Source organism: Fusarium redolens, assembly GCF_020744475.1.
Source record: "Fusarium redolens strain MPI-CAGE-AT-0023 chromosome Unknown BKA55scaffold_27, whole genome shotgun sequence".
NCBI classification, from domain to species: domain Eukaryota; kingdom Fungi; phylum Ascomycota; class Sordariomycetes; order Hypocreales; family Nectriaceae; genus Fusarium; species Fusarium redolens.
In genome coordinates, this window is record NW_025763690.1 from 79,242 (window position 1) to 104,623 (window position 25,382).

The 25,382-nt window shown below is 48.0% G+C and overlaps 12 protein-coding genes across 12 annotated transcripts; 6 read left to right on the plus strand and 6 right to left on the minus strand.

Annotated features, from left to right (window-relative positions):
• Positions 1-298: 298 nt before the first annotated feature.
• BKA55DRAFT_527753 (glycosyl hydrolase family 62-domain-containing protein) lies at positions 299-1,279 on the plus strand (the record flags this gene model as incomplete). Its single annotated transcript, XM_046188948.1, has 1 exon — positions 299-1,279. The coding sequence occupies one exon, from the start codon at positions 299-301 to the stop codon at positions 1,277-1,279; it is 981 nt and encodes a 326-aa protein (XP_046042154.1).
• A 275-nt stretch (positions 1,280-1,554) lies between these two features.
• Positions 1,555-2,931, minus strand: BKA55DRAFT_697308 (uncharacterized protein; the record flags this gene model as incomplete). Its single annotated transcript, XM_046200359.1, has 5 exons — positions 1,555-1,683; positions 1,731-2,211; positions 2,259-2,288; positions 2,338-2,456; positions 2,503-2,931. The coding sequence occupies 5 exons, from the start codon at positions 2,929-2,931 to the stop codon at positions 1,555-1,557; spliced, it is 1,188 nt and encodes a 395-aa protein (XP_046042155.1).
• A 393-nt stretch (positions 2,932-3,324) lies between these two features.
• On the plus strand, positions 3,325-5,425 carry BKA55DRAFT_584663 (fungal-specific transcription factor domain-containing protein). Its single transcript, XM_046194363.1, has 3 exons — positions 3,325-3,878; positions 3,941-4,755; positions 4,805-5,425. Exons 1-3 carry the CDS (start codon positions 3,380-3,382, stop codon positions 5,042-5,044), a joined length of 1,554 nt encoding a protein of 517 aa, XP_046042156.1. The 5' UTR covers positions 3,325-3,379; the 3' UTR covers positions 5,045-5,425.
• Positions 5,426-5,483: 58 nt separating this feature from the next.
• On the plus strand, positions 5,484-7,962 carry BKA55DRAFT_599399 (survival protein sure-like phosphatase/nucleotidase; the record flags this gene model as incomplete). The annotated part of the gene is made up of 7 exons (XM_046196388.1): positions 5,484-6,027; positions 6,088-6,457; positions 6,914-7,071; positions 7,117-7,235; positions 7,287-7,480; positions 7,531-7,907; positions 7,937-7,962. The coding sequence occupies 7 exons, from the start codon at positions 5,484-5,486 to the stop codon at positions 7,960-7,962; spliced, it is 1,788 nt and encodes a 595-aa protein (XP_046042157.1).
• A 113-nt stretch (positions 7,963-8,075) lies between these two features.
• On the minus strand, positions 8,076-9,740 carry BKA55DRAFT_627057 (uncharacterized protein). The gene is made up of 3 exons (XM_046196871.1): positions 9,311-9,740; positions 8,970-9,241; positions 8,076-8,909 (listed from the first exon to the last, which is right to left on the minus strand). Exons 1-3 carry the CDS (start codon positions 9,678-9,680, stop codon positions 8,097-8,099), a joined length of 1,455 nt encoding a protein of 484 aa, XP_046042158.1. The 5' UTR covers positions 9,681-9,740; the 3' UTR covers positions 8,076-8,096.
• A 133-nt stretch (positions 9,741-9,873) lies between these two features.
• On the plus strand, positions 9,874-12,149 carry BKA55DRAFT_743810 (major facilitator superfamily domain-containing protein). The gene is made up of 5 exons (XM_046201561.1): positions 9,874-10,306; positions 10,360-10,430; positions 10,479-10,841; positions 10,890-11,642; positions 11,690-12,149. Exons 1-5 carry the CDS (start codon positions 10,255-10,257, stop codon positions 12,032-12,034), a joined length of 1,584 nt encoding a protein of 527 aa, XP_046042159.1. The 5' UTR covers positions 9,874-10,254; the 3' UTR covers positions 12,035-12,149.
• A 288-nt stretch (positions 12,150-12,437) lies between these two features.
• On the minus strand, positions 12,438-13,064 carry BKA55DRAFT_697314 (uncharacterized protein; the record flags this gene model as incomplete). The annotated part of the gene is made up of 2 exons (XM_046200360.1): positions 12,438-12,743; positions 12,795-13,064. The coding sequence occupies 2 exons, from the start codon at positions 13,062-13,064 to the stop codon at positions 12,438-12,440; spliced, it is 576 nt and encodes a 191-aa protein (XP_046042160.1).
• Positions 13,065-13,545: 481 nt separating this feature from the next.
• On the plus strand, positions 13,546-15,474 carry BKA55DRAFT_697315 (amidase signature domain-containing protein; the record flags this gene model as incomplete). The annotated part of the gene is made up of 6 exons (XM_046200361.1): positions 13,546-13,857; positions 13,905-14,027; positions 14,074-14,226; positions 14,276-15,151; positions 15,205-15,292; positions 15,341-15,474. The coding sequence occupies 6 exons, from the start codon at positions 13,546-13,548 to the stop codon at positions 15,472-15,474; spliced, it is 1,686 nt and encodes a 561-aa protein (XP_046042161.1).
• Positions 15,475-15,584: 110 nt separating this feature from the next.
• On the minus strand, positions 15,585-19,538 carry BKA55DRAFT_528012 (uncharacterized protein; the record flags this gene model as incomplete). Its single annotated transcript, XM_046188962.1, has 4 exons — positions 15,585-17,253; positions 17,304-18,826; positions 18,876-19,231; positions 19,283-19,538. 4 exons carry the CDS (start codon positions 19,536-19,538, stop codon positions 15,585-15,587), a joined length of 3,804 nt encoding a protein of 1,267 aa, XP_046042162.1.
• A 1,233-nt stretch (positions 19,539-20,771) lies between these two features.
• Positions 20,772-21,631, plus strand: BKA55DRAFT_215226 (uncharacterized protein). Its single transcript, XM_046185187.1, has one exon. The coding sequence runs from the start codon at positions 20,897-20,899 to the stop codon at positions 21,347-21,349; it is 453 nt and encodes a 150-aa protein (XP_046042163.1). The 5' UTR covers positions 20,772-20,896; the 3' UTR covers positions 21,350-21,631.
• Positions 21,632-21,747: 116 nt separating this feature from the next.
• BKA55DRAFT_527866 (major facilitator superfamily domain-containing protein) lies at positions 21,748-23,445 on the minus strand (the record flags this gene model as incomplete). Its single annotated transcript, XM_046188954.1, has 2 exons — positions 21,748-22,864; positions 22,919-23,445. The coding sequence occupies 2 exons, from the start codon at positions 23,443-23,445 to the stop codon at positions 21,748-21,750; spliced, it is 1,644 nt and encodes a 547-aa protein (XP_046042164.1).
• Positions 23,446-24,187: 742 nt separating this feature from the next.
• BKA55DRAFT_527888 (S-adenosyl-L-methionine-dependent methyltransferase) lies at positions 24,188-25,062 on the minus strand (the record flags this gene model as incomplete). The annotated part of the gene is made up of 3 exons (XM_046188957.1): positions 24,188-24,733; positions 24,787-24,946; positions 24,992-25,062. The coding sequence occupies 3 exons, from the start codon at positions 25,060-25,062 to the stop codon at positions 24,188-24,190; spliced, it is 777 nt and encodes a 258-aa protein (XP_046042165.1).
• Positions 25,063-25,382: the final 320 nt, after the last annotated feature.

Genomic DNA, 25,382 nt, shown 5'->3' on the forward strand with positions numbered 1-25,382 from the left:
CAAAAGGAACACATTCAATGGAAACACCCTCGATCAAATCCTTGTTTGGGTCATTGTTCGGATGATCTAGAACAAGACTGGGTTATATGGTTGTATCCCAGTGGATACACGATATTTTCTCCTCCAATACATGCTTGATTATTCCCCAGCAACGAATGATCCCCATACAAATTAAGGGCCATCTCGCCATGCATAGTCCATCTACTAATTCATATATAACATACTGACTTCTTCCCCGTCGATCAGTCTTTTTCTGTATCATCACAATCTCATCTCAACTCCTCACATCTCCATCACCATGAAGTTCTTCAGCAACGATCTCAGCCTGTTCTCTACAGGTCTGCTGCTCCTCGCCTCCGTCGGCGACGTTTCAGCCCAGTGCGCTCTCCCCTCCAGCTACAAGTGGACTTCCAGCGGCGCTCTCGCCCAGCCCAAGTCCCCCTGGGTCTCCCTCAAGGACTTCACTGTCGCTCCCTACAATGGCGGCCAGCTTGTCTACGCCACTAATTACGGCACCTCTTGGGGATCCATGGCTTTCAGCGTCGTCTCCAACATCAACCAGCTCGGCTCTGCCACCCAGACCGGCATGACCTCTTCTGCCGTCGCCCCTACTCTGTTCTACTTCCAGCCCAAGAACGTCTGGATCCTGGCTCACCAGTGGGGTCCCACCAAATTCTCGTACAGAACCTCCAGCAACCCTGCTAACGCCAACGGCTGGTCTGCTGCTCAGCCTCTCTTCACCGGCAACATCGCCGACTCGGACACTGGCCCCATCGACCAAACCGTCATTGGTGACAGCAAGAACATGTACCTGTTCTTCTGCGGTGACAACGGCCGCATCTACCGCGCTAGCATGCCCATTGGCAACTTTCCCGGCAGCTTCGGTTCCGCCTCGCAGATCGTCATGCAGGACACCAAGGCGAACCTCTTCGAGGCTGTGCAGGTCTACTCCCTCAAGGGACTGAACAAGTACCTCATGATTGTAGAGGCCATGGGCAGCAACGGAAGATTCTTCCGCTCCTTCACTGCCACCAGCCTCGACGGCCAGTGGACCCCCAACGCTGCCACAGAGCAGAACCCCTTCGCCGGCAAGGCCAACAGTGGTGCCACCTGGACCAACGACATCAGCCACGGAGAGCTCATCCGAACCAGCGCTGACCAGACCTTCCCCGTCGACCCTTGCAACCTTCAGCTCCTCTACCAGGGCCGCAACCCCAACGTTGGTGGCGACTACAACACTCTTCCTTACCGCCCTGGTCTGCTCACCCTCAAGAAGTAAGGGGAGGATGGAGAAAAAGTGCTAGCAGTGCTTTCTTCTTTCTCCTGGGGTTTGCACGGACGTGGATGCTGAACACCCAGTTTTGCATTGCAAATGGGATTGCCATGGTGATTCCTCCATGACACTCATTCATCTGTATATAGTTATCTGCTCGTATATTATTGAGTCACATTCATTTGAATGGAACACTGCACATATTGCTCATTAATCTGTCCCTATCTGATATACACGTGAAAAAAAGTCTAGTGACTCTCTATTGCTTGCTCTAGTGACGTCTATGTGGTTGAGGCTACTGGCCAATCATTGTAACCCTCGTCAGGTGTCTTGCCTAGCCCATAATAAACCCCAAAGCCTCTATCGTTCTTGGCGAGAGGTACTCCGTGAATGATACGAGGGACAAGATCCTTTTCAACCAGTCAGAATTAGAATATGTTGGTCTTGGACTACTCACCGGATTGTGGATGAAAGCTCTCGCAAACGTAATCATGTCAAGCTTTCCAGCTCCAACAAGTGCATCAGCCGCTTCAACAGTATAATCTTGATTGGCCATAAGCAAAGTCGGACTTCCGGGAAACTTGACGAGTTTCCCAAAGTCAAGAACAGGATCATAACCACGAGGGAGAGGATAGCCTTCAGGCCGAACGAGAGGCCCAAAGAATTCTCCTGAACCGGTGGACGTTTCGGCACCACGACGACCAAGGTTGATGATACCAACCTTTTTCTTAACAAGCTCGGTGATAAGATTTGTATAAGTCTCTTGCATCTCATCAAAGTCAACAACAGAGTCGTTGAGATAATCTGTAGGGTTAACTTTGACACAGATATACTCAGGTCCGTTGAAGACACCAGCGATGGCATCGAAGACTTCGAGGGTGAAGCGGCATCTGTTTTCGACTGAACCGCCATACTCGTCGGTACGATGATTTGCACGGCTACATAGTCAGTGCTTAGGCTGATTAAGAATACTGGTATGACTGACCTGCTGAGAAATTGTTGAGGTAAATATCCGCTTTGATGCCAGTTAGCATTTGTACTAGACGTGCTGCAGGATATGTTACCCTTGGGCCAAGAGTTCAACTCCATCAAAGCCTGCTGATCTGGCTAGCTCACAGCTTCGTCTGTACGTCTCAATAACAGCTTGGACATCTGTAATGGCCTCGACATTGTCCGTATGTCCCTATCTCTCAATCAGTCTTCATTCATCAGGCCCAGAGCAAACTCACAGGCATTCCAGGTAAATCTCGATATTTCCCTGCATCAACCCTAATAGCAGAAGGCGCCAGAACCTTTCCGCCCATCTCTTTCATAATAGGCATCTGATCATGCTGACACCTCCCAGCATGCCACGCCTGAAAGAAGATCTTTCCACCAACGTCATGTACTGCATCAGTGACTTTTCGCCACGCATCAGCGTGGTCCTGGGTGACCATGAAGGGAGCGTGCTTCCATTCGCAGCCAGTCCAATCGACGAAAGTGCCTTCAGTAACGATGAGACCGGTGCCGTACTTTGCTCTGTCGGCGTAGTACTTGATTTGGGCTGGACCAGGTTTGTTATCGTCGATGCAGCGGTTACGAGTCATTGAACCCATGACGATACGGTTTCTGAGAGGGAGTTTGCCTCCTATGGTGATTGGTTCGAGGAGGTTTGCCATGATGAAGATGAAAGCGATGATATGAGCTTTAAGCGAGGATTGAGGACATTGCAGTGAATAGGTTTGAACTGAGTATTGGATGAAATGAGAGAGAAATCGTCGACGTTAAATACTGAGTAGCATCTACTTCAGCTTCATTTACAAATGCCTAACAACATCAACTGTATTTGGTCCTTCATGGTGGATGTTAAGTATTGATGCTCCTAAACTTGGTCTTGAAATACTTTCTCCTTAGCAGAGCCAAGGCCCCCTGCTCAAGCGTCTCCGACTCTAGACCCCCTGACGAATCATAGCTTCGATACTCCGCAAGTGGGGCCGCAGCCTGTCCGGAGACTTTCGGGCAAACAAAGCTTCGATTGGTTCATTATTAACAATCGGTATCATCCGCTCAACCACCCAGTCTCAGCCATTTGTTTCCATGCGAAGACATTATTAATCCGATTCAACGATGAAAGCAACATCCTGTCTTCAATGTCGAGAGGCCAAGAGGCGGTGTGTAAGACCGAGCATTGATTCGCCGTGCAACAACTGTCGGCGCAAGAACCTGGCCTGCTCCTCGCACATCAGCTCACAAACTACATCTGCACCCAAAGAAAACCACGAATCACTCCCAGAGTTAACAGCGGAGCTAACTATCGAGTTTGTTGAGTCTTATCTGACGCATCTTGACGGTCGACCTCACAGCATCTTTCACCAAGAAACACTTCGAAAGCAAGTTCGCAAAAAAGAAATTGGAGATGCTTTGCTCTATGCTATATGTGCTCTGGGATCCAAGTTCTCGCCCAAGTCTGAGCATCGCGCCTTGGAGAATTCGTTGACGAAAGAGGCAAAGAGGCTGGTGCAGGCAGATCTTGAGAATGTGTGTATTGAGAATGTGCAGACGTGTATCCTTTTAGCACTTCTTAGTGCTGGAAACTGCCAGACTTCTTCAGAGACACTGTTCCTCCGTAAGTCCATTTGCATTGTGAACATCGATGTAGAAGTGGTGAGTCTTACTGATGCGTTACAGGAATTGCGATTGGTATGGCTGAGGTTCTCCAGCTTAACTCTTCTTGTGCGGATGACCCAAGTATCATGACTGAGACAGCCCTTAGAACTTGGTGGTCACTCTACATACTCGATCGTTGGTGCTCCTCTGGTCTTGGCATACCCCGGCACATGGATAACCCTCACTGCCCTGATTCATCTCCTCTGCCTATTGACGAAACGTCCTTCAAACGCCTCAGACCTTCGTCCTTGCTCCAAAACTCCAGTCGAACTCCTGGTGTCTTTGCGCATATGGTGACCTTAATCCAGCACTTTGGTCACATTCAAGGCTTGAACCGCGCTTTGGCTAAGGGAGACATGAAACCCACGGATAAATGCGATGCCATCAAACACATCGGCCACCAGCTCGAATCATGGAGGGCCAACCTGCCAGAGAACATGCAGATGACGATACAGAATATCTACAGCCACCAGCAGAACGATCTAGGAGGGCATTTCATCGCTCTTCATTTAGTATTTCATCATCTCTCGGCACTAGTATACTTCAACTCTCTCGAGACCAAAGAGCCATCATACCTTGGGCAAGGAGATCACGTAGCGTTGTGCAAATTTCACGCTTCGTCTTTCAGCAGTTTGTTACACACCTCACGACAGATGAGTGGATGTCAGCAGAACTACCCGACCGTTGGACACATGACAACTGTAGCATCCGCTGTCCTTTTACACACGCTTTTGCTGGGCGAGCCAGAAGATATCCCAAAAGCTCGACAAGAATTGAACACGAACTTTGAAGCACTGATAGAACTTCGACAATACTGGCCAGCCACAGAAGCAATGGTGAGACAAAGTTCTGCCGTTCCATATATATGCCGCTGACATGTGCTAGATAAACAGATTGATGGCTTTTCAAAAGATCTGTCTGTTGTCAACGGAAAGTCACAAGTTGGATGGATGGATGGTAAGATTTCTGCTGGAACATTCTCTTGGGCTTCTGAAGAGGACATTGCCGATTATCCCACAAGCCTTAGATATTGAGTCAGACAGTTTCGCGATGAGGACAAGGGAACTTTCGCAAGAAGGTCGATACACAAACTTTGACCTATTCAACCAGCCGCGGAGTTTTTAATCCGCCAATATCATCAATTCAACAAAACAAGTATCTATCTACAACCAACGAAAGACTAAGGCATGAATAGCCCACAAATTATTCCCGTCGCACGCAGCGAATAAACCGCCATTCGTCAAAGCTGATATGTAGCAATACGTCATTTTCCCAAACAACTCGTTGACCCTCTTAAAACACCGGAGATTTTGAGGCATTGATCACCAACTAGCATGTCTTGGCTCAGCCCGTGCTGTCTTGGCGCTTTGATATAACGGGATAAACAAGGAGAATGACATGGCGAAGGATTCCTTGGCCGAGCTGAACAGGTAAACCCCGGAAATCGTGATGAAGTCATGTAATTGGGGGCCAAAATGTGAAGGGTATTTATCTCGCAATTCGGGCGCGGAGATTTTCAGTTCAGTTTTATTACAATTCGACATTATTGTTAAAAATGGACAACATGTTGAGACTATTCGCTGTGATTTGGTTATACCTTTCAAGAATATGCCTCGCGCAAAATTCCTCGCTACCGAAAGACTGCTCTGTGGAAATTAAACCCGTGGACGAGGGCTTTCCGATGTACAACTCGACGCGCACAGCGCCCTCCAGATTCATAGGACAATCTGCTCCATGGTACATAACCGCCACAGTAACCGACAGACGCGCGCCAAACCTCGTATTCGGAGACGTCGATACCAGTCAGGAGCTCAGTGTCTTTATAAGCGTTCCTCGAACACTTGTTGCAACTCAACGCGGAAGAGACAGCCGGGTCTGCCCGTACATGATGAAAGCTGTCAACAAGACCTCTGAGAATCCACCCGATATGGATACCGATGACGATCCATCGTTTGCGAATCACTCGTGCAAAGGGGTTATAAGCGATAAGTGTATCAAGGAATTTGAGAACTCAACTCTTGCTGTTGGAGGAGGCTCTTCCAAATGTCCGAGCTTGCAGTCCTTTGACCTCAGCGAGGAATGCAAGGAGCACCTTTTTATCGGACAAAGTACTTTCTGAACCAGTCTCGGACCTCTGACTATATCGCTAACTATTTTCTTTTCCTCAGCCGTGCCGCGCAATTTCTCTTCGGCGCGTTGTTCAGTCGATGAAATGCCATATCTCGATCTTCCGGAGAATTACACAACTTTTGGCAGTGGATTGTGGGTAGGGCTAGACGGTGATAAGGATCGCGGGGATTTCGATCTTTATGATTTGAGGGTTCAGCAGACTATTCCATTGTTGTTTTCTGTGTCAACGGGTGCTGGTATGAGTAGGATGATATGCATGGCCCCTGATCAGGTTGTTAGTGGGAGTCGGAAACCCGAGTTGAAGCTGGAAGGAGCTGATGAAGAGGACGAGAACATGGCATCGCGAGTTGGAGGTTTGGGGGCTGCTGTTTTCCTTAGTGTTGGCGCGATGATCTTCAGTCTCCTGTAGTACCAATCAGTCCAGTGGAATAAGCATATCAAACCTTGACGGACAATTATTGTTCCTCTACTAAAAACCAGGATCTTTTGCAGCCGTAATATCCGGGTAGCCTTGTCTATCACATGGTTGGTTCTCAACCCCTCATCACGATAACCAGCTTGTGATAGGCTTTGCTAGTTGATTATCCCAGCATAGAGTAAAACACCACTAGAGCTGATAGTACACTATCGATAGCCAGATTCATCTTCTCCTCACCTTGTCCACTTTTGGAAGGAGAGCACGCGAGCGATAGATACTATAATGATAGACAAGGGAACTTTTGAAGGCTTGGCAATGCGATAACGGACACGGCCGCTCTCCGTTGGATTTGTTTAGATAAAAGATCGTCGAGAATCCCTCAATTGATTGTTCTGCGGCACTTTCTTCTCTTGTTTTGATACACAGGCCATCAAGATACCCTGTAGCTTTGTGAAAATGCGTCTGTCTTCTTTCATCGCTGGGGCAGCTCTGCTTTCTGCTTCGGGCGCCAATGCATTGAATATTCTGTTGAACAATGACGATGGATTCGGTTCTGGGAACTTACGTGAGATGTATCGCATTTTCAAGGAGAAGGGTCATAATGGTAAGCCAGCCGCAACATATCGAGAAACATGACTGACATTTGTAGTCTGGCTCGTTGCTCCCGCTACCAAGCAGAGCGGCAAAGGCGGTACCTCTGACTTCACCACCGAAGGAAACTTGACTGCACCATCGCAGTATGACTTGATTCCCAAGGGTGCACCTTCAGTACGTTCTCTGAATCATTGCTTTTGGGGATCCTCCTCTGACGTGACATAGGTTGGACATGATCCAAAGGATAGCCAGATCTGGTACTACAACGGCACACCCGCTGCATGCACCTTTGTCGCTCTAGACTACGTCCTCCCCAAATTCGCCAACTTTAGTGTTCCAGATCTTGTCGTTACTGGACCTAACTACGGGACCAACTTGGGTGGTTTTGTGTGGACTTTATCTGGTACTGCTGGAGCTGCGTGAGTATCCATCAACCGAATGGGAACATGTCCGAACTGACGATGCATAGATACGCCGCTACCAACCGTGGAATCCCCGCTATTGCCATCTCAGCAAGCAACCAAGAAGTCCCATACTTTGAGGTCAAAAACCGAACTAACCCTGCTACATGGGCTGCACAAGCATCCGTCAAATTCGTCGAGAACTTCATCGCCACATCCCCCAAGAACGGCCCTCTTCTCCCCATCGGTTACGGCGTCAACGTCAACCTTCCCGTCTTGACAAAGAAGAACCTAAATCCGGATTTCGTACAGACAAGATTCACTGGAAACGCTCACGTAAATGAAGCTGTCCTCGACAAAGAGAAAGGAACGTTCACTTGGGCTAACATCAAGCCTTACGCCGCTGGCGTGAATGCTTGCATCAATGGTGATTGCTCTCTTCCTGGTGAGACATACGTTGTTGAGAATGGCAAGGCGTCGGTATCTTTCTACACGGTTGATTACTCGGCGCCTAGTACGGAGTATACGAAGTCTCTCATCCAGCGAGTTGCATCGTTTATTTCAAGCGATAAATAGTAATCCATAGTACAGAAGAGAGTCATAAGTTACCATGCGCCGATTATTCCCAACGCCGTTAAAAAATAGCAAGTTCAAGGTTCCTAGAGCGTGCTGCGCTCTCAATGTCAAAAGTAGCTGTCCCATCTGCCCAAGCCTCATCAAGCATTTCAAACAAAGTGTTGATTAGATCAAAGGAATCTGTGTCAAGTAATGACGCCCTGACGTCGTCGAGTGTTGCTTTCCAGGTTGGATGTTGTTTGAGGAGCGGGACTTCTAGACCAGCGTTGACGACTGCATATGGAAGTCCATTGTGGACAAGTAGGTGTTGGTTGCGAGGTTCTTCGAAGGCTTTTTGCAGGGCATCTATCGATGAGATGAGACGACATAGAACGACTTCTGTATCTGGAGCTTTCCTCAACATGTCGTCGTCTCGGTCCTGAAGACCTATTGCTTTTCGCTCCATTCTCCGTCGACGACGGACTTCCAGGATGCCTGCCAATCGCCAGCATTCCCAGTAGTGGCACTGTAATGACTCACCTACCTGTCCCGGCCAGGCCCAGAAGCGATTCTCGGTGTACTCTGGATCGTTGTCGACGATGCTAGCAAAGATATCGATGAGAGAGCGGGGAATGCCTGATACGACTTCGATACCGGTCGCTCGACCTTCCTCGCGGTCATCTTGAAGACGACGGAAAAGTTTCCAGACGCCGATGGATGGATTTATTCGACCGATGACCATGGACGGAAGATCCATTACACCAAGGACTTCAAGAAGATGTTGAGTATGGAGATCATTGGAAATTTGTCCAACTGTGCTGAGTTTGGTTCTGAGATCGTAGACGTCGACTATGAGTTCGAGGTACATTGTCCATGGTTGGGTTTGCAGTAGCTGCAAGGTGTTAATTTCCGAGGCTCAACGCCGGGAATAAGCAGTGAAGGGAACACGTACACATAATGAACAGACTAGTAAGCCAGCGCATATTGTCGCGAGGTGCATTCGCTCATAACGAGCAGAAAGTTCTTGTCGGAATGTCTGCAGTGCCAAGTCGACATATTCCATCGACTTTACAGACATGCCCCGATTTCCATCATCCATATAACCCTGTATGGCACTGGCAATCATGACTAGCGCAGGGCTCTGATAAGCCATCTGCTCAAAGAACGGTTTGATCCATGAGCTCGCTTCCGTAGAGTACAGCCGATTGAGGCCATTGTTCATGACTAGCGAAACATTAGCACCAACTACAACTAACTACCTCGGTATCAAATGAGGAGTAAATAACAACATACATCTCTGAAAGATCGGGTCTTGAGCATCTGGTGAGGGCACGCCGACAGCCCGGGGTGAGAAGGCAGATGACGAGATTGAGCCAGACGCGGTACTTGACGTATCTTGATTAGGAGCAGAGGAAGTCTCGGACTCCATCGCTAGCAGATCCTGATGGCTCTCAGGCCCTTGGATCGCGACCAATGACGCGTCGGGCACAGAGGCTCCGGCAAATCTGCCTCTAGAAGCGACGCCATTGACCCAGCGGAGAGGAGTAGAGTAACCCTGGCACCTTATGCCCCTTTGGGAGCAAGCGTGGCACTCTGGGCGAGCCTGGTCGCATTTTCGCTTGCGGGCTTTACAATTCAGGCAGCCTCCGCGTGATCGGGCCATAGTGTATCTCGCTTTAGATCTCAGGGATTTGAATGGAGGTGGGTGTACGAAAGGAGGCGATATCAGACTTTGCGGGGCTGGGGATGGAAGTTTATAGACGAAAAGGGGTGAAAGAGGCGCCGCGCGTGTATTTCCCAAAAGCAGTTTAGATCAGCAACGGGACATTGTTATCGCCACAATTTTTTTTTCGTATGTGGGAAGATGAGAATGCGGGGAGATGGCCTTTGCTCATGATTTGCAGATAACCACATGGGCAGGGATTGTAAGAGGAGATAGCGGGAGGGAAGCTAATCGCGTACACAGGCCCTGACCCCTATCCCCGTTCTGTACTCTTGTTGACGCACTGCCGACGTTGGGTTGAGGACGGCCGACGGCCATCGTATCAAGTTTGTCTCGTGCAGACAAGACTCATTGCACTGCATATTGGTGGCTGTACACTCCTTGATATCACAGACCGGCTGAGATTGAAGGATATATAGCCTGTGCCGTCTCTCCTCACATCATACGATTCATTCAGCATCAACCTCCACTTTCTTCCCCATCAATTCAATCTCCAAGCGAGCCAAGTCCCATCATGACCTCCACCGATCGCGTCCCCATCCCGGGAGAGGCCCGCCTGATCTTGGGTAAAACACCATAACCTCTCTCATCACCGACAATTTCACTGATCAATTCATAGCAGAACCAGCTACTGACGCGTCGCGCTTCGTTCTCGTACCAACGCCCTCCAACGATCCCAATGAGCCTCTCGTGAGCACTTTTCTCACTATCTGTAAAACTTTAATTAACGCGTTATAGAATTGGCCTACATGGCGAAAATTGTTCAACTTTGGACTGTCGATCGCTGTCACGGTCGCTGCTTTCACCAATGTCTCTATCCAGACTGTCTTTTGGCAGCAGATGACTGTTGACATGGGCGTTAGCATTCAGCAGTTGACCAATGCCCAATCCGCCCAGCTAGCTGGTCTAGCTATGGGTTGCTTGTTCTTCATTCCCCTTGCTATCAAGTATGGACGCCGCTCTGCGTATATCATCTCTACTGCTGTTCTTGCTGGTGTTTCTTGGTGGACTTCGAGAATGCAGAGTTATCCTGAGTTGATTGTCATCATGGTTATTACTGGTCTTGGTGGTGCTATCAATGAGACTGCTGTTCAGATGACTGTGAGTCTCCCATGTCTTCACCTTCGAGGTCATTTACTGATGTTATAGATCTCTGACCTCTTCTTTATTCATCATCGTGGATCTGCTAATGCTGTCTACTTCACCGCCGTCATGGTCGGCTCCTTTCTCGCCCCCATGGCCGCTGGAACACAAGCTGCCAACCAAGGCTGGCGCTGGTCTTACTACACCCTATCCGTATGCCTTACCATTCTCTTTGTTGTCTTCGTCTTTGCATTCGAGGAGACAAAGTACATTCCTGTCTCAGTCGGTGAGGCAGACAATGATGACGCATGCTCTGAGCAGAACCCCATCGAGAAGGACATCGACTCCAAGAACAAGGTCGACAATGATCTTGTTACCATCGCTACTCACACTGAACCTACCATCCCCATGAACTCTTACCGTCAGTGCATGCGTCTGACCACCACGACAAGCGAATCTCTTCCCCGTTTGTTCATGATGCCTTTCCATGTCATCACTCTTCCCCACGTCATGTTCACGGCTCTGCAGTTTGCTTCTGGAGTCTGCTGGCTTGTTATCTTCATGCAGATCATCTCCATTGTCTTCTCAGCTCCTCCTTATAGCTTCACTACCGCTGGTATTGGATATATGGCTCTTGGTCCGTTTGTTGGCAACATCTTCGGAAGTATCTACGGAGGACCTCTAGCAGACTGGACTGTTGTTCGACTCGCACGACGCAATGGTGGTGTTTATGAGCCTGAGATGCGATTGTATCCTCTTGTTATCCCTACCATTTTCATGGCCGGTGGAATCATCATGTTTGGCGCTACGGCTGCTCGAGTAAGTCAACCTCGTTCATCTTATTAGCTTTTGCTAACATTTTCTAGGGCATGCACTGGATCTATCCCTCCCTTGGCGGAGCATTCTTTGCCTTTGGACTCGGTGCCAACGGTGATATCACCTTCACTCTCATCATCGATACTTATCGTGAGCTTGTCGCTGAAGCCTTCATCGGTATTGCTTTCTTGCGAAACGCTGTGTCCGTTGGTGTCACTTTTGCCATTGTTCCTTGGATGACATCCATGGGTCTTACCAACATGTTCATCATCAGTGGCTGCATTGCATTCGCCATCGGCTCTCTCTTTGTACCCATGATCATCTACGGAAAGAGGATTCGCACTACTCTGGCACCTCGCTATTGGAAGTTGGTCGAGATGCGGTCACGTATTTGACAGGGCTTTACGGCGGATTAATGACTTTAGGATGAAATTGTATGGAAGGCATTGGGATCTATCTGGTTATGGTATTCTTAGTCTAGGTATCATCAATTTACTCATACTCTCTTTCATCTCAAAACCCAAGTTTCTGTGAAGTTTCATTTGGAGTGAACGGACTTGAATTACAGTTTCCTTAGTCAAACAGCCACCGTCCTATTGGCTGTATCGTACTTCGCTAGGACATGTCACACCTTTAGAAACTCCGCGGTGTTTTAGACTCAGCCTCTCCCAGGGAGATCATTACGTCGTTGAGTCACATCACATCTGAAAGACAGTTATTTCCGGGCCATCCAGCCCCACATGGAGTCTTCAGCTCAAAGATACGATGTGGAACTATGTTATATCAACATCTATTTATCTACAAGTTTGCAGCTCTCTTTCCAGGAAAGTTGGTCAACCGATAACAGTCAATAACAGGTCTCCCCTCCGACATGATCATAACACCGATAGCAATAACGCTATTCAGCCAACCGTAGGAACTATCACCAGGGGCCTCAAACTTAATATGCGTAAAATACTCCATCTCATCTTGCGTAACGGTATCCCGCTCTCCCACCTGCTCCTCCACTCCAGGTCCAGTACGATAGATGCCCTGTGCTTTAACAAGGATATGTACGTTATCATGAGTCCGCAGCGTGTACATGGCATTTAACCGAACAAGAGACTATACCCCTGTTAGCTAGCTAATCTATGATAAGCTTTTTTTTATATTCACCTTATTGGGGTTAATGACTTCGGCCCAGTCGGCACCACTCTTGTCAACGATGATTCCCTTTATCTGAGGACCGTTGACTTGGCCTCCTTGGATGGGGAGGACAATTCTGCTCTTTGAGGTGCCGTCGATGCCTGCAATCTCGGTAACCCCGCCTTTGTCCATCTCGGCAACGATGCGGTAGATGAACTCTAGATGCGGCATGCGCATTCTAGGAATATCGGTGTCGGAAGGAGTGAAGTCATTTCCGGGGGATGGTATGTGTGAAGACATTCCAGAGAAAATTGGCCGGGGAGGGGGGCAGGGAGTGTTAGATCTTAGATCTGATCGTGTTGAAACCTAGTATACTTGATTTGGAAGACCATGGCATCTTTTATCTTTACGAATCATTTTTTGTTTGATACGCTGATTGATACGGCGAGTGCTACGGAAATGATACCGATGATACTGCAAGATGACACTGCAGATCAGACCCTGTTTCTATGCCGCATCGATTTGCCGACACATTGGCGGCTTCAACTGCCAAATTGGGGTATTACATGCGCCGCGGAGCTAAAACAATCCCCTCCAAATCTCGAGGCGACTGCTATCTCGGCTTGCAGTATGGGGTAGTCTTTCCGCATTGTGGGGGAGATTATAGGATCCAGAACTCCGGTATTCCGTCGCCTGCTCTCTTTCCTCATTAATAAACAATGCGGAGACCAGAATACCTCTCCAACAAATCCCAAGTCTCATCATCTTCACATCATTCACCATGCCTGCTACTACTACCAACTGGAAGACCATTGCTGCTCAGCACCGCGAAAAGCAGCGTGATGCTATACCGACAGAATGGGTCATCCCAGAGAAACAACTCCAGGGACTGAAGAATACTGGTGATGGTAATGGTAGTAAACTTATTGAGTCAAAGGCCGTTCAGAGGTCCGGACTTCTTACGGAGAAGGAGATTGTTATTACGGAGCGGTATACTGCTGCTGAGTTGTTGAGCAAGATACATTCTCAAGAACTCACTTCAGAGGAAGTTACCGTGGCGTTTAGCAAGCGTGCCAGTCTTGCTCAACAATTGGTATGTTCGACTAAGACAACCGTTGGGACTAGTACTAACCGGGGTAGACATCTTGCTTGACTGAGATTATGTTCAAGGAGGGTATCCAGAGAGCCAAGGAGCTTGATGAGCAATTAAAGACAACTGGAAAGTTGGCTGGTCCACTCCATGGATTGCCCATTAGTCTGAAGGTATACATCATCAACTCCAAGATCAAAAACTCCACTGACAAACCAGGATTCATACCGCGTTAAAGGCCATCATGCCACCGTCGGATATGTCGAGTTTCTTCGTCAACCAATCCCTGACCACAACTCTGCCCTCGTTGACCTGTTGCTCGACGCTGGAGCTGTTTTATACTGCAAGACAAACCTGCCCCAGACAATGATGGTAAGCTACACCTTGTCCTACCATGACTGTATCCTCTAACATCTTGCAGACAGCAGACTCGGAGAACAACATCTTTGGAAGAACCCTCAACCCTCATAACACCAGCCTCACAGCAGGTGGTTCAACCGGCGGTGAAGGCGCTCTCGTCGCCTTTCGAGGTTCTCCCCTCGGCGTCGGCAGTGACATCGCCGGCTCCATCCGCATTCCCTCCCTATGCTGTGGTATCTACGGATTCAAACCCACCTCTGAACGCATTCCCTTCGGAGGACAGTCAGAATATCCCTTTCCAAAGGATCATCTCCCTGGAATTGCACCAGTCGGTGGACCCATGGCCAACTCCATTGAAGATCTTGAGCTATTCATGAAGATTACTCTTGCTCAACGACCTTGGAATTATGACCCCACTGTTGTTGATATTCCCTGGAGAGAGCTCGGTGAAGCCGATACTAAGCTTACAATTGGTGTCATGGCTGAAGATCCTGAGTATCCTCTCCATCCACCTGTTCGACGCGCTTTAGCAAAGGCTGCTTCTGCACTTGAGAACGCAGGACATAAGCTCGTTTATCTCTCTCAAGATCCTAAGCGTAACGCTGGTCTTGGTGCAAGAATCGGATTCCAGTTATTCAGTATCATGGGTCCTGATCTTGATACCGTCTCGCGAGAGATCGGTGAGCCGCTTGTTAACTCTGTGGCTATCGCTGTTCATCCCTTTTCTCATGGAAACTTTCCTGTTCCTCCGGAGCTGGAGACACCTACAAAGTTGTCTCGTTTGAATGAGGTTCGCTTTGAGTATCTTAAGGCTTGGCAGGAGACATATCGTGATAACAAGCTTGATGTTATTCTTGCTCCTGGAGCTGCTACCACCGCTATTCCTCATGATACGTACGGTGTTCCTATTTACACCCTTATGTGGAACGTCTTGGATGTAAGTTGACATCATTGTATCCTGGAAATGAAGAAGTGCTAATTATATGACAGTTCCCTGCTGGTATTATTCCATTCGGAAACTCGTCCAAGTTGGAAGACTCCGAGCATGTTAAGGCCAAGGCCCCATTCGACCCTGATTGTAAGTCCTCTTATCAAGTACTCTTCTACTGTAGCTAACCAATATAAGATATTCCCGAGGCCACAGACGGTGCACCTACCGCAATCCAAATCATTGCACCACGATTTAGAGACGAGGAATGTCTTCGTGCAATGAACATAGTTGATAAGACCATTAGGAACTCCCGAGCAGAGAAGCTTTAGAAGATATCATTTCGTTAGAGCGAGCTATAGCCAAGAAAGCCTGATTTACCATGAGAAACCAAGACCAATAAAACTAGATAAAATATCATACCCATTATTATCCCTCAAGCTCATCGTAATCTCAACATCCTAGCAGCAGGTCTGCTCTCGATCCGCCCCGAACGTTCCCGCAACAAACTCAGTATCACAATCTTGAACTGCTGCGCCAAATCATCCCACTCAAACCCAGGGTTGAGTGCCTTGATAAACACCCTCATCGAAGACTCAGGAATCTTGGCTATCGTGCAGACATCCTCTGCTGAGAGCGCCTCTTCCATCGCAGATACAAACTTGGGCGCCAAAGAAGACTTGAACGCTGAAAAGCCGACATCCTCAACAGTTTCCTCCTTGGAAACTTCGACTACAGCCTTTGTCTCAGCTTCAGAGCGTATTCCAGTGAGGACTTGCTCGAGGAACTGCTCATCAAGAGGTTCAACGTTATTCTTGGCCGCGTCGTTACCAACTTGCCATGGAATACGTTTCTTCTCAGCATCATCCATGATTCGCCCAACGATCTTTCTCGTGCGGTTCTTGACGGTTTGTTCAGCGTCTTCTGAAACATCTGCATCAATGAGTTCGCGGTAGTACTGAATGTTCTGCACCTTGAGCTGCTCAGGCTGGATCTGCCACTTAGCAGCAATCTCCTTATGCAAGTCAAGAACAGCCTGACAATTCTCCTTTGCGACATCCCAGTTCTTGTCTTGACATGCTAGAGCGACCGCGATCTTGAGATCCTTTAACGCAGCTGAGCGCTTGGTGTACACGTTACCGTAGACAAGATCATCCGCTGAACGTCTTGCGCCGCCCTTTGCAAGGTGATCGATGTATCGCATCATTCTAGTATATCCCTTGGTCTGCTTCTCAAGCTCACTAGGAACTTTCTCCCGAAGACGTCCCGCGATAGCTGGAATATCTAAACCATCTGTGGTGAGCATCGTCTCGAAGACGGTGATGATGGTACGGCAGTGCTCGAGCTGGATGTTTCGAAGCTTGCAGAACTGCACCATGTCATAAGCCCGACTCTGCTTGATCTCAGCGACGTTCTCGTTCTTGGTGATGACCCGCACGATAACCTTGTCAAGAAGCTTGAGAAGATTCTCGTTGAACTGCTTCAAAGGCCACCCGGTGTAAGGGTACAGCTCAACGACATTCTCATACCAAACCCAATCAGCATCCGTGACAGGAACGTCATACTGAGGATTCAGTCCAAAGAGCTGCCAAACCATACTCAAAGGCCTCACACCCGATCCAGCGATCGTCATAAGATTACCAAAAAGACCTCTCATCAATCTCGTAACCGTATCCTCCGCCTTATCCAACACCACAGGAGCAGTCGTCCTCATCGCAGCAAGCTTCGACATAGCCGCCATAAGCAAGGAACTCATCAAATGACCAATCTCAGGACTTCCCGCTTCAAAGTTATACTCCCGCGAAGCAACAGCCTGGCTGAGAGTATCCCTCATCATGATTCGTAGCGCGGCGATGTGTGGTTCGTTACACTTCTCCATCCACCGGATTGTGTATGGACTCTTGAGATTGACGAATTCATCCCAGCATACCCATGCTAGCATTGAGCCAATGCCGCGCTGTTGGCTGAGGTAGGGAAGCGCGAGGATGGGATGGTTAGGACCGGCTTGGCTGACGAGGGGGCCTGCGTGTTGGCTTTGGGATTGTTCCATGATGATACCAGCGTCGAAGCCGTCGAGATGAAGAATTCGATCGTCAAGTGCACAGCAAGGCCTAGTAATGTCAGTATAAGAAGTCTAAATCAAGTGTGTATCACAACGTACTTGGCATCAATGGTAGTGCCCTTCAGCTTCGCCAACATCTGCTTATAAGGCACCGTCTCAATATTCAACAACATAACCCCCATCTCCTCAGCATGCTTCTCCAACAATCCCGTCAAACTCTCAAAAGTCATTGACTTGGTCGCCTCAACATTATTCTGGATCTGCGCCTGTCTCATAAGTCTCTTCATATCATGCGTTCTCTTCGACGTCGCCTGAACAGAGATCATATTCGCCAGGCTAGTAATGACCGGCTCAAGAGCAGTCTGGACCTCCTTGTTGATCTTTCGCATATCACCAAGCATCTTGCTCTTCTTGGTGAGAACAGCTTGATCATCGGCGCCGAAGTTATTGGAGATGAAGACTATGTACTCGCTTCGAAGAGGGGCCATTTTCTTATCGATTTTGGAGGAGAGTGTGTCGACGAGGGTCTTGGAGAGTTGTTGAAGATCTTTCTGGCTGAGGAGGGCTTGGAGTTGGGGAACTGCGGCGGTGATGTCGTCGTGCATGGTAATGATCTCGGCGATGCTGAGACCCTCAAAGATTTGAGATAAATCCTGAGGACGAACAACCTGGGCTGAGTAGGGAAGAACAATGGTGTTGGTATCCGTGAGATTGACCAGTCGAGGAATCTTTGGAGCCAATAGCGACTCCACACTGTTCGACGTGATGTTCTCAGTGATATCTGCTCCAAAGTTCAACTTGGCCGTATCCAAGATCTTGTGATTCGCCAAACCACGATAGAAGTAAAACTTCTCACCGATATTAGCCACTATCAAAGACTGAGGTCCCGCCAGCGCCGTTACAGCATTGATATTCGCCGAACTCAACACCGCCGAAACTTCCTCTTCAGTCTCATGCTTGTCCTTGGTCTTAATCTGCACGATGAACAAGGTATTCATCCGTAGACCGGAAGCCAAGTTTCGCGCGTTGTCAGTCATTCGCTCATCAACGACCACGACTATACTCTCGAGTTGTTCGTAGTAAGCGCAAAGAGCCTTCTCATCCTTGAAAGGAACGTTGGAAGGAGTGCTGCCCGTGGATAGAAGCATTGGACCTTGAAGTTGTGATCCGAAGATGCAGGGAAGAACAACAGCTGACTTGTCCTGGTCAATGTTGTTTGTGTCTGAAGAAATGAACTCGATACCAGTGCTGAAGCGAATGACTTGTGACTCAGAAGAAGCCAGGAAAGAAGGAAGATTGGAAGAGTTAGTGGTCAATATCGCACGTCTCTTGTCCGAAACCTGTACTTCATCTTCTACCGCTTCGTCCTTCTCGCTCTTCTTCTCCTCTGCAGCAACAGCAGGCTGAGGTTCAGAGATAGTGAAGTCAGCACTGTTGATAGCTTCGGGGAAGCAAGGGCTGACCAGCTTCTTGCTGTCACACATCATGTTCCTATCCGTCGTCGCCTTAGGAAGAATAGAGCAGATGATGGAATCCTCATCACGCTTGATAACCAAAGGACAGCAGATGGTAGCATCTCCAATAGTCGCCTTATCCAAAGGAACAGGAATGATGTACAGAATCTACTACTTATTAGCTTCATCAACTCCACATTGAGTTCTAGCGACAAACCTTGTCAACGTGATCCGCAACCATCAGCGCCGGATGCGTTCCCAAGAACCTCGTGATCTGCGTCTTTGTATATCCCGAGATAAAAACACAGATAGGCTTCTGCGTCAAGCTATCCTGGTCTACCCTAACATAGTCCAAAAGATCCTGGTGGTTCAGAAGATCGCCGCTGTGCTTGATTCCAGAAAATGTCTCTCGTTCTAACCAGCAGCAGGTGTTGCAGTCTTGATCTGCGAAGCAGAAGTCGTAGTACGTAGGAGTACGTTCTGATACTGCCAGGATGGTGATTTGCCCTGACACTATGGGGATCTTGAATGTAGCAGCTGGAGCTTGCATGATCTGAAAGTCATCAAACACGCCTATCCAAGTGTTAGCCAAACCGGGGTTCTGTGAGCGTTTTGCATCCTTACCCAAATGATTGCTAAAGCCCTTCATCCGTCTTAGTAGAATCTCTCCCATCTCTCCTAAGTCAACAGTATTATAAAAGTACTCCTGACTATAATTCGAGATATCAATCTCTTCAATACCATTCTTCGTTCGACATAATAATATGCCCTCGGGGCTAAAAGGATGTGCAGAGCCAACAGGCAAGTTTTGTAGTAATTCAGCTATCCGACCCTTTGACGTAGCCAAAGGGTCGAAGAACGTCTTGCGTACTTTCTCCATAATGAATATTGATGAAGATCCGAATATTAGTTGCGGCAGATAGGCGGCCTATATAAAGATGGGAATGTTACCGCGTGAGTCACACGGTATGTAGGGCTGAATGTTGAAGCTGAGTTTGTTTGCTACACTTTATTTGGAAGGTACCGAGTATGCCTTGACATGGGAAGTGACTCATGTTGGGGGCGCAGTCAGCCCGTCGTGAGGAATGTCTGGGGTCAACCAACACGGCCTCGCAGCTCATAGGGCGGTTGGTTCTCCATTGCCAGGGGTGTTTGAGAGAACTGTATTTAAGATGGAGCAGCTCATAAATTGTCACTCCAAGGCCATTATTTCCATATTAAACTTTATCATTCTCAATGCTAAATCTTGTAAGAATAACTAACAATTCGTAGAAGTCTGTTAGCCGCCGTAGAAGTGCATGAGAATTGTCTATTTTTAGCGTTTACCCCGTATCTCAGACAAGCGCTTGCAATGCGCCGCGAAATGGAAACTTGCAGCGATCAGAATCTGGAGAAGGGCCGAGTCGAACATCAATAGTCTCATGCAATAACGGTTCAGGCGCTATGAATTGTCCTGGCCGTTCTCTTGGTCCCTGCGCCTCACGTATTTTGGCTTGCGCCTCAATTTCATCAAGGTTCATTGCGCAGATACGCTTTAGCTGAATCTCGTCAGTTGGTGTTAATTGGTCCGATAAGGACTGCCTGATAAGCTGGGGCATTGACGTGCCATGGATATGACTTGGAGAGAATGTTTATATCGACATTCTCTGAGATTAAATCCTATTTGCATTGGTCCAATGTGATTCATAGAAACTATGTGCTTGTAATTGTATATACTTGTTCAATCAAAGCGACTTCGCTCCAACGACTGTTCGTGGCAACAGCTGTTATTAGCACGTTTAGGTCACGAGATGAGGTACCATATAAACTCACGAAATTAAGTGGCGCCTGTAGGTACTCTAATCCTAATCTCTAATATATTGCCTTATTAGTTCAGAGGAAAATAAAGTTCTGATATTTTACTATTAGCCATAGTAGCTGAGATCTACAGGCGCGACTCAATTTCGCGAGTTTATACGGTAATCTCAATCTATTAATGAACACATTTCAACGAACTCCTGGTAATCGCACACTCTTCGTCAGGATAAAGAGATGTCTTTTGACTTTTCTATGCTATTCTCCAGTTCGTTCACTGCATACTGACGCTCTCTTGCTATCAACTGCCGCGTAAAACCTACCCTGTACTGGATGACTCATCACGCCTTAACCCAAATTTGCTCTCATTCACTTTTTTCTGCACCTCAAAATCCCTGTCACCTACACCTCTCCAACTCCAACTAATTGAATTACACCTTCACAATGACGACACAAAATCTACCTTCCGAAAATACTTCAGAAACTCCAACGTTACCCCCCAATGTGATAATATTCACCCCCAAATCACCCTCACCCGTCAACGCTCTTCTCACTGCGCGCATCTTCACACGACTCGTCGCCAGCTCATCCTGCACACCCGCCAAACTAGCATCCATCAAGAAATATCCCGGCGTACAAGAAGATTTTTGTCTTATCCACCGCAACGCTGTGCTTATATTCGACGGAGGCGACGATGAGGATTTGCATCATGAGCATTTTAGAGTGATTTGTCTTGCGCTGAAGGAGAATGATATTGGGCTTGATGTTGCAGGCTGTGTACATGATGCGACTGATGCGCTTGCGGCGGGGTTTCAGCTTGATAGGTTGAATGATAAGGCGGCTTTGGTTATTGATCTTGTTGTGGAGGAGGATAGTGATGAGGATTCGGAGGCTTGAGAGCGAGGGTATGGGAGAATACATTATGACTATTGGCAAAAGAGGGTTCGAGAAAAGCTAAGGGGCAATCGCCCGGATGATCAATGAAAGTTGTTCTGGACACTTGTTGGACATTCGTTTGTCTACCATCTGCGATTCTAGCTCATATTAGCGTGTTATTGTTGGTCGAAAGCTTAAGGAGGGCTAACGTCCTGACGAGGACCTTCGGCTAGGGGCGGAGGAAGTCACTAAGAATGAGATTGGAAGGCCAATTGCTAGATTTCTATATAAGAACTCACATTGCGAACTCGTGGCAATGGTCTTTGGAACCATCCACTAATCCCAAAAGATATATCTCTCGTAGAAGGAATACTGAATCCAATCCTTGATCTCATCATGGATAAGTCTATCCGCACACCTCATTCAGACATATTCACATCCTCAATCCACCACAAGATAACCCAATTTGCCGATGCCAAAATCGTCAATACCCATAAAGGCAGTCCAACAAGATTATGAGCAAGACCCCATCCAAGCAACGTTCCACCAACAGTAGGTCCCATAATTCGAGCAGCGCTGGAAATGCTCGATGCCAAACCATGCACCGTGCCTAACAAATTCGGACTCGGCGCTGAATCATTGACAAGCATCATAGTAGCAGGGTTGACAAATGTTCGAGACAGTACCTGCAGACTCAGAACTGCAGATAGACTAGTCCAAACCAGAGCGTTGTTATCTGGCAAGAGAACCAGATATGGCAGGAGGAAATATGCGATAATGCTTAGTGGAAGAAAAGCACTGTATGAAGCTTTTACGCCTAGCTTACCAATGAGTCTGGGGTATATAAAGAGTTGAAGTGGGATGCCGATCGTTCCGATGATCGTGTTGGCTAAACCCATTCTCTCACTTGACAGACCAAGACCACCGGTGAAGCGAAAGGGCAGATGAAAATCTGCAGAGTCTGCTTTTGGAGTGGGCAGAAGACTGAATAGGATTGAGTTGAAAGCCGAGACGTGCAGGGATTGCAAGAAGCGCTGCAGCATGTTGAGACAGACGTTCTTTGTCAACACGTCTCGAAACGGAGGTCGCGTTTTGCTGTATGCCTTGGCTGGTCTTTGACTTTCTTCAGATTCTTGATCAGCGTCATGATCCATCAGTTCCTCAGACGTATCTTGAATATTGATAGAGCTGTAAAGATGCTCATTCTTCTTTCGGCGAAGGATAATTCGTAGCAGAAGCTTTCCGAGCCTGCGTCCAGCATCAGGTTGATGTCGGAGATGCGAGTGCGTTTCATCAAGGCCCAGAATGACCAGAAAAAAAGCGGACATTAGGATAGAGAAGCAGAAGAGATTTGGAAGTGCGTAAGGGAACTTCTCGAGCCATTGCACGCCTTTCTCTCCACCAAATAGAGAACCTGGACCAAAGATGCCAGGGAGCGTGTGAACAGGATCGGCCATGAAACCTGTCAACAAAGGTCCAATGATCACCCCAACGTTGAAGCATATCGGCAGCAGGAGGAAAGCTCTTGTTTTGTGTCTTGAGGCAGAGAGTGAGCTGATTATCGTTGTATTAGGAGTGTTTTCGACTTACCGTTTCTCAGGAACAATCTCAGAAACCATTGTTCTCAAAACCCCGATATTCCCATTCAACGCACCCGCACAAAACCGAAAAAAGAACGCCACCCCAAGCGATCTCGAAAACCCCATCCCCAACGCCGAAACAGACGAACCACCCAGTCCAATCAACAAAACCCGCTTCCTCCCCAGTCTCGGATGATCAGCAGCTCTTCCCCACCACATGGACGTAAGACACTGAGCCGCCGCAAACGTAGCAGTGATGTAACCCATCTGCTTAGGAATTTCAGAAGGGTCAATATCGGGATTGAACCATTGGAGCTGAAAGAAGAGATAAGATGCTAGGGAGCGTTCGCTGAGAGGTTCTGCGAGGCGTGCGAGGAGGATGACGGCGAGTTGGCCTTTGTTTGGGAGGGAGGACCATGATACTGGTGGTTTTGGGGGAGGGGGGGATTGCGGCGAGGGACTACGAGAGAGGAGAGGTGCGTCGTCTGATTCTGAGGATCGAGGGCTTTGAGGCCTGGAGGATGGTCTTGGAGTCATGATTGGATATGAGGCATGTTTCCTTTTGATGCCAAGATGAAAGTGGCGGACAAGAATGAGAGAAAAAAGTTGGCCGATGACGGAAGTGGAGAACCCTGCATTAGCCTCAATTTTGCAACAGCGTGGATCCACCAGATTAGATCAGATAAGATAAAATAATAGCTCGGTGACATACATAGTATTCTAAAGGACAGAAATTATGCAACATGTTGCTCCGTATTGGTTGACAGTTTATGCTGTTGTTGTTCTGTGTGAGATGCGCACCTCGAGGGAGTCTTGAAGAGGAGTCACGACGAAGAGAAAGACAGCGAGTTTCTGTCAACGCCAAAAAAACATACAACAGCGGGGATTCGCTGGTCGTCACCGACCCAACTACTAATCCGCCCCTTATCAGCTTATCTATGGGAGAGCGGACGGGATCCCGAGTTCTCTGATAGGTATGGTCGTATGTACAAGCTTCCATGTTGTCAGGACCTATATCGAGCACTAGCCCAAATAGCTCTCTGAAGCCACCACCGCGATGACAGAACTAATAGGCCAGTGACAACAGACAGCAAACATATCATTGAAGTCTGATCGATTCTTGTACTGGATGTAACCCGTTTACTTCAAGGCTAACCTGTAGGTTAAATATAAACTTTCATGCCTAGGTCTTATGCATATGAGCTCATGTAACCCTGGTCATACATCCGTCAACTATCATATAAAGCACTATTCTCTTTCACATATAACTGAAAAGCTCTTACAGATGCCCAATCCCGCTACCCCCGATGCCCTTGCAACCCCGGGCGAAAAAGCCCTGTTGCTCTCCACCTATCTCTTCAGGAACCTGAGATCTCTCAGAACACCATCTCCAAGACCAACCGTCCAGACCAGCTTTCTCAAAAGCAGTCTTGACCTCCATCTCAGTAAAACCCATTTTTGACATGGTATGGTTAGATAATTCCTTAGCCATAGGGGCTTCAGGGCAGCCACTCTCTGATGAAGCAACCAAGTCGATGATTAGAAGCACGCCGCCAGGGACAAGCTTTTCGCTCAGTTTCTGAATCATAGCTGCATAGTCCTTTACATGATGGAGAGCCATACACATGACGATTAAGTCAAAGTCGTTGAACTCTGGAGTGTTGAGCTCGGGGGAAGGCGAGGCTTCAGGGTCCATCAAGTCCCCGTTTATAGCTCTCATCTTGTCTGGACTGAATCCGGAAAGTTCTGCAAGCATGTTGTATTGTTCAACCATCTTGGATGAAATGTCAATGCCTCTGACGATGGAGACAAATCCAGCGAGTGCCTAGGCAGGTCAGTCAGCCAAGTATTCTTTTCTAAAAAGACGGGGGAACCGACGCGAGAACCGACGCCGTTGCCACAGGCATAATCGAGCATTTTGGTTCCATCTGGCCTTTCTGGAATGTCGATCCAGTCAGTGTTATCTCTGAGCTCGTCAGATATCTGATTACATAGCCGCTGAATCCACGGGTGCTTGAACACTTCAGCGGCGACTCGGCTGTTGATGTTAGCCCGTGATCAGTCTTTGCTATTGACTACCTACTCAAAGTGCTCTTTGTTCTTCTCTCCAAGTGCCTTGGCTTCGTCACCAATGATGTTGAGCTTGTCGCCCATGATTGGCAATCAGTCTCTTGGAGTTAAGTTGGAAGTGATTCAAGATGGAAAGGAAGTGATCAGAATGATAGGAGAGTAGAGTTTAAGAAGATACATTTTGAGAACCGGTAAATAAGCTTATATATGTCGGATGGCTTTACATTCTTGTTCAGCTGGACCAAAAGTCTCCGGGTAGTATGTCTCCGCAAAGTTTCCGTGGAGACAAAAAAGTCATAAGCCTTTTGCCTATCCTTCAAGGTTCGCAGCATTGCTGTCGATGCAATTGCTTCCCGGCATGGTGGGGGTCATTCGCTAAACCATTTATGCCGGTTGATGAGTCT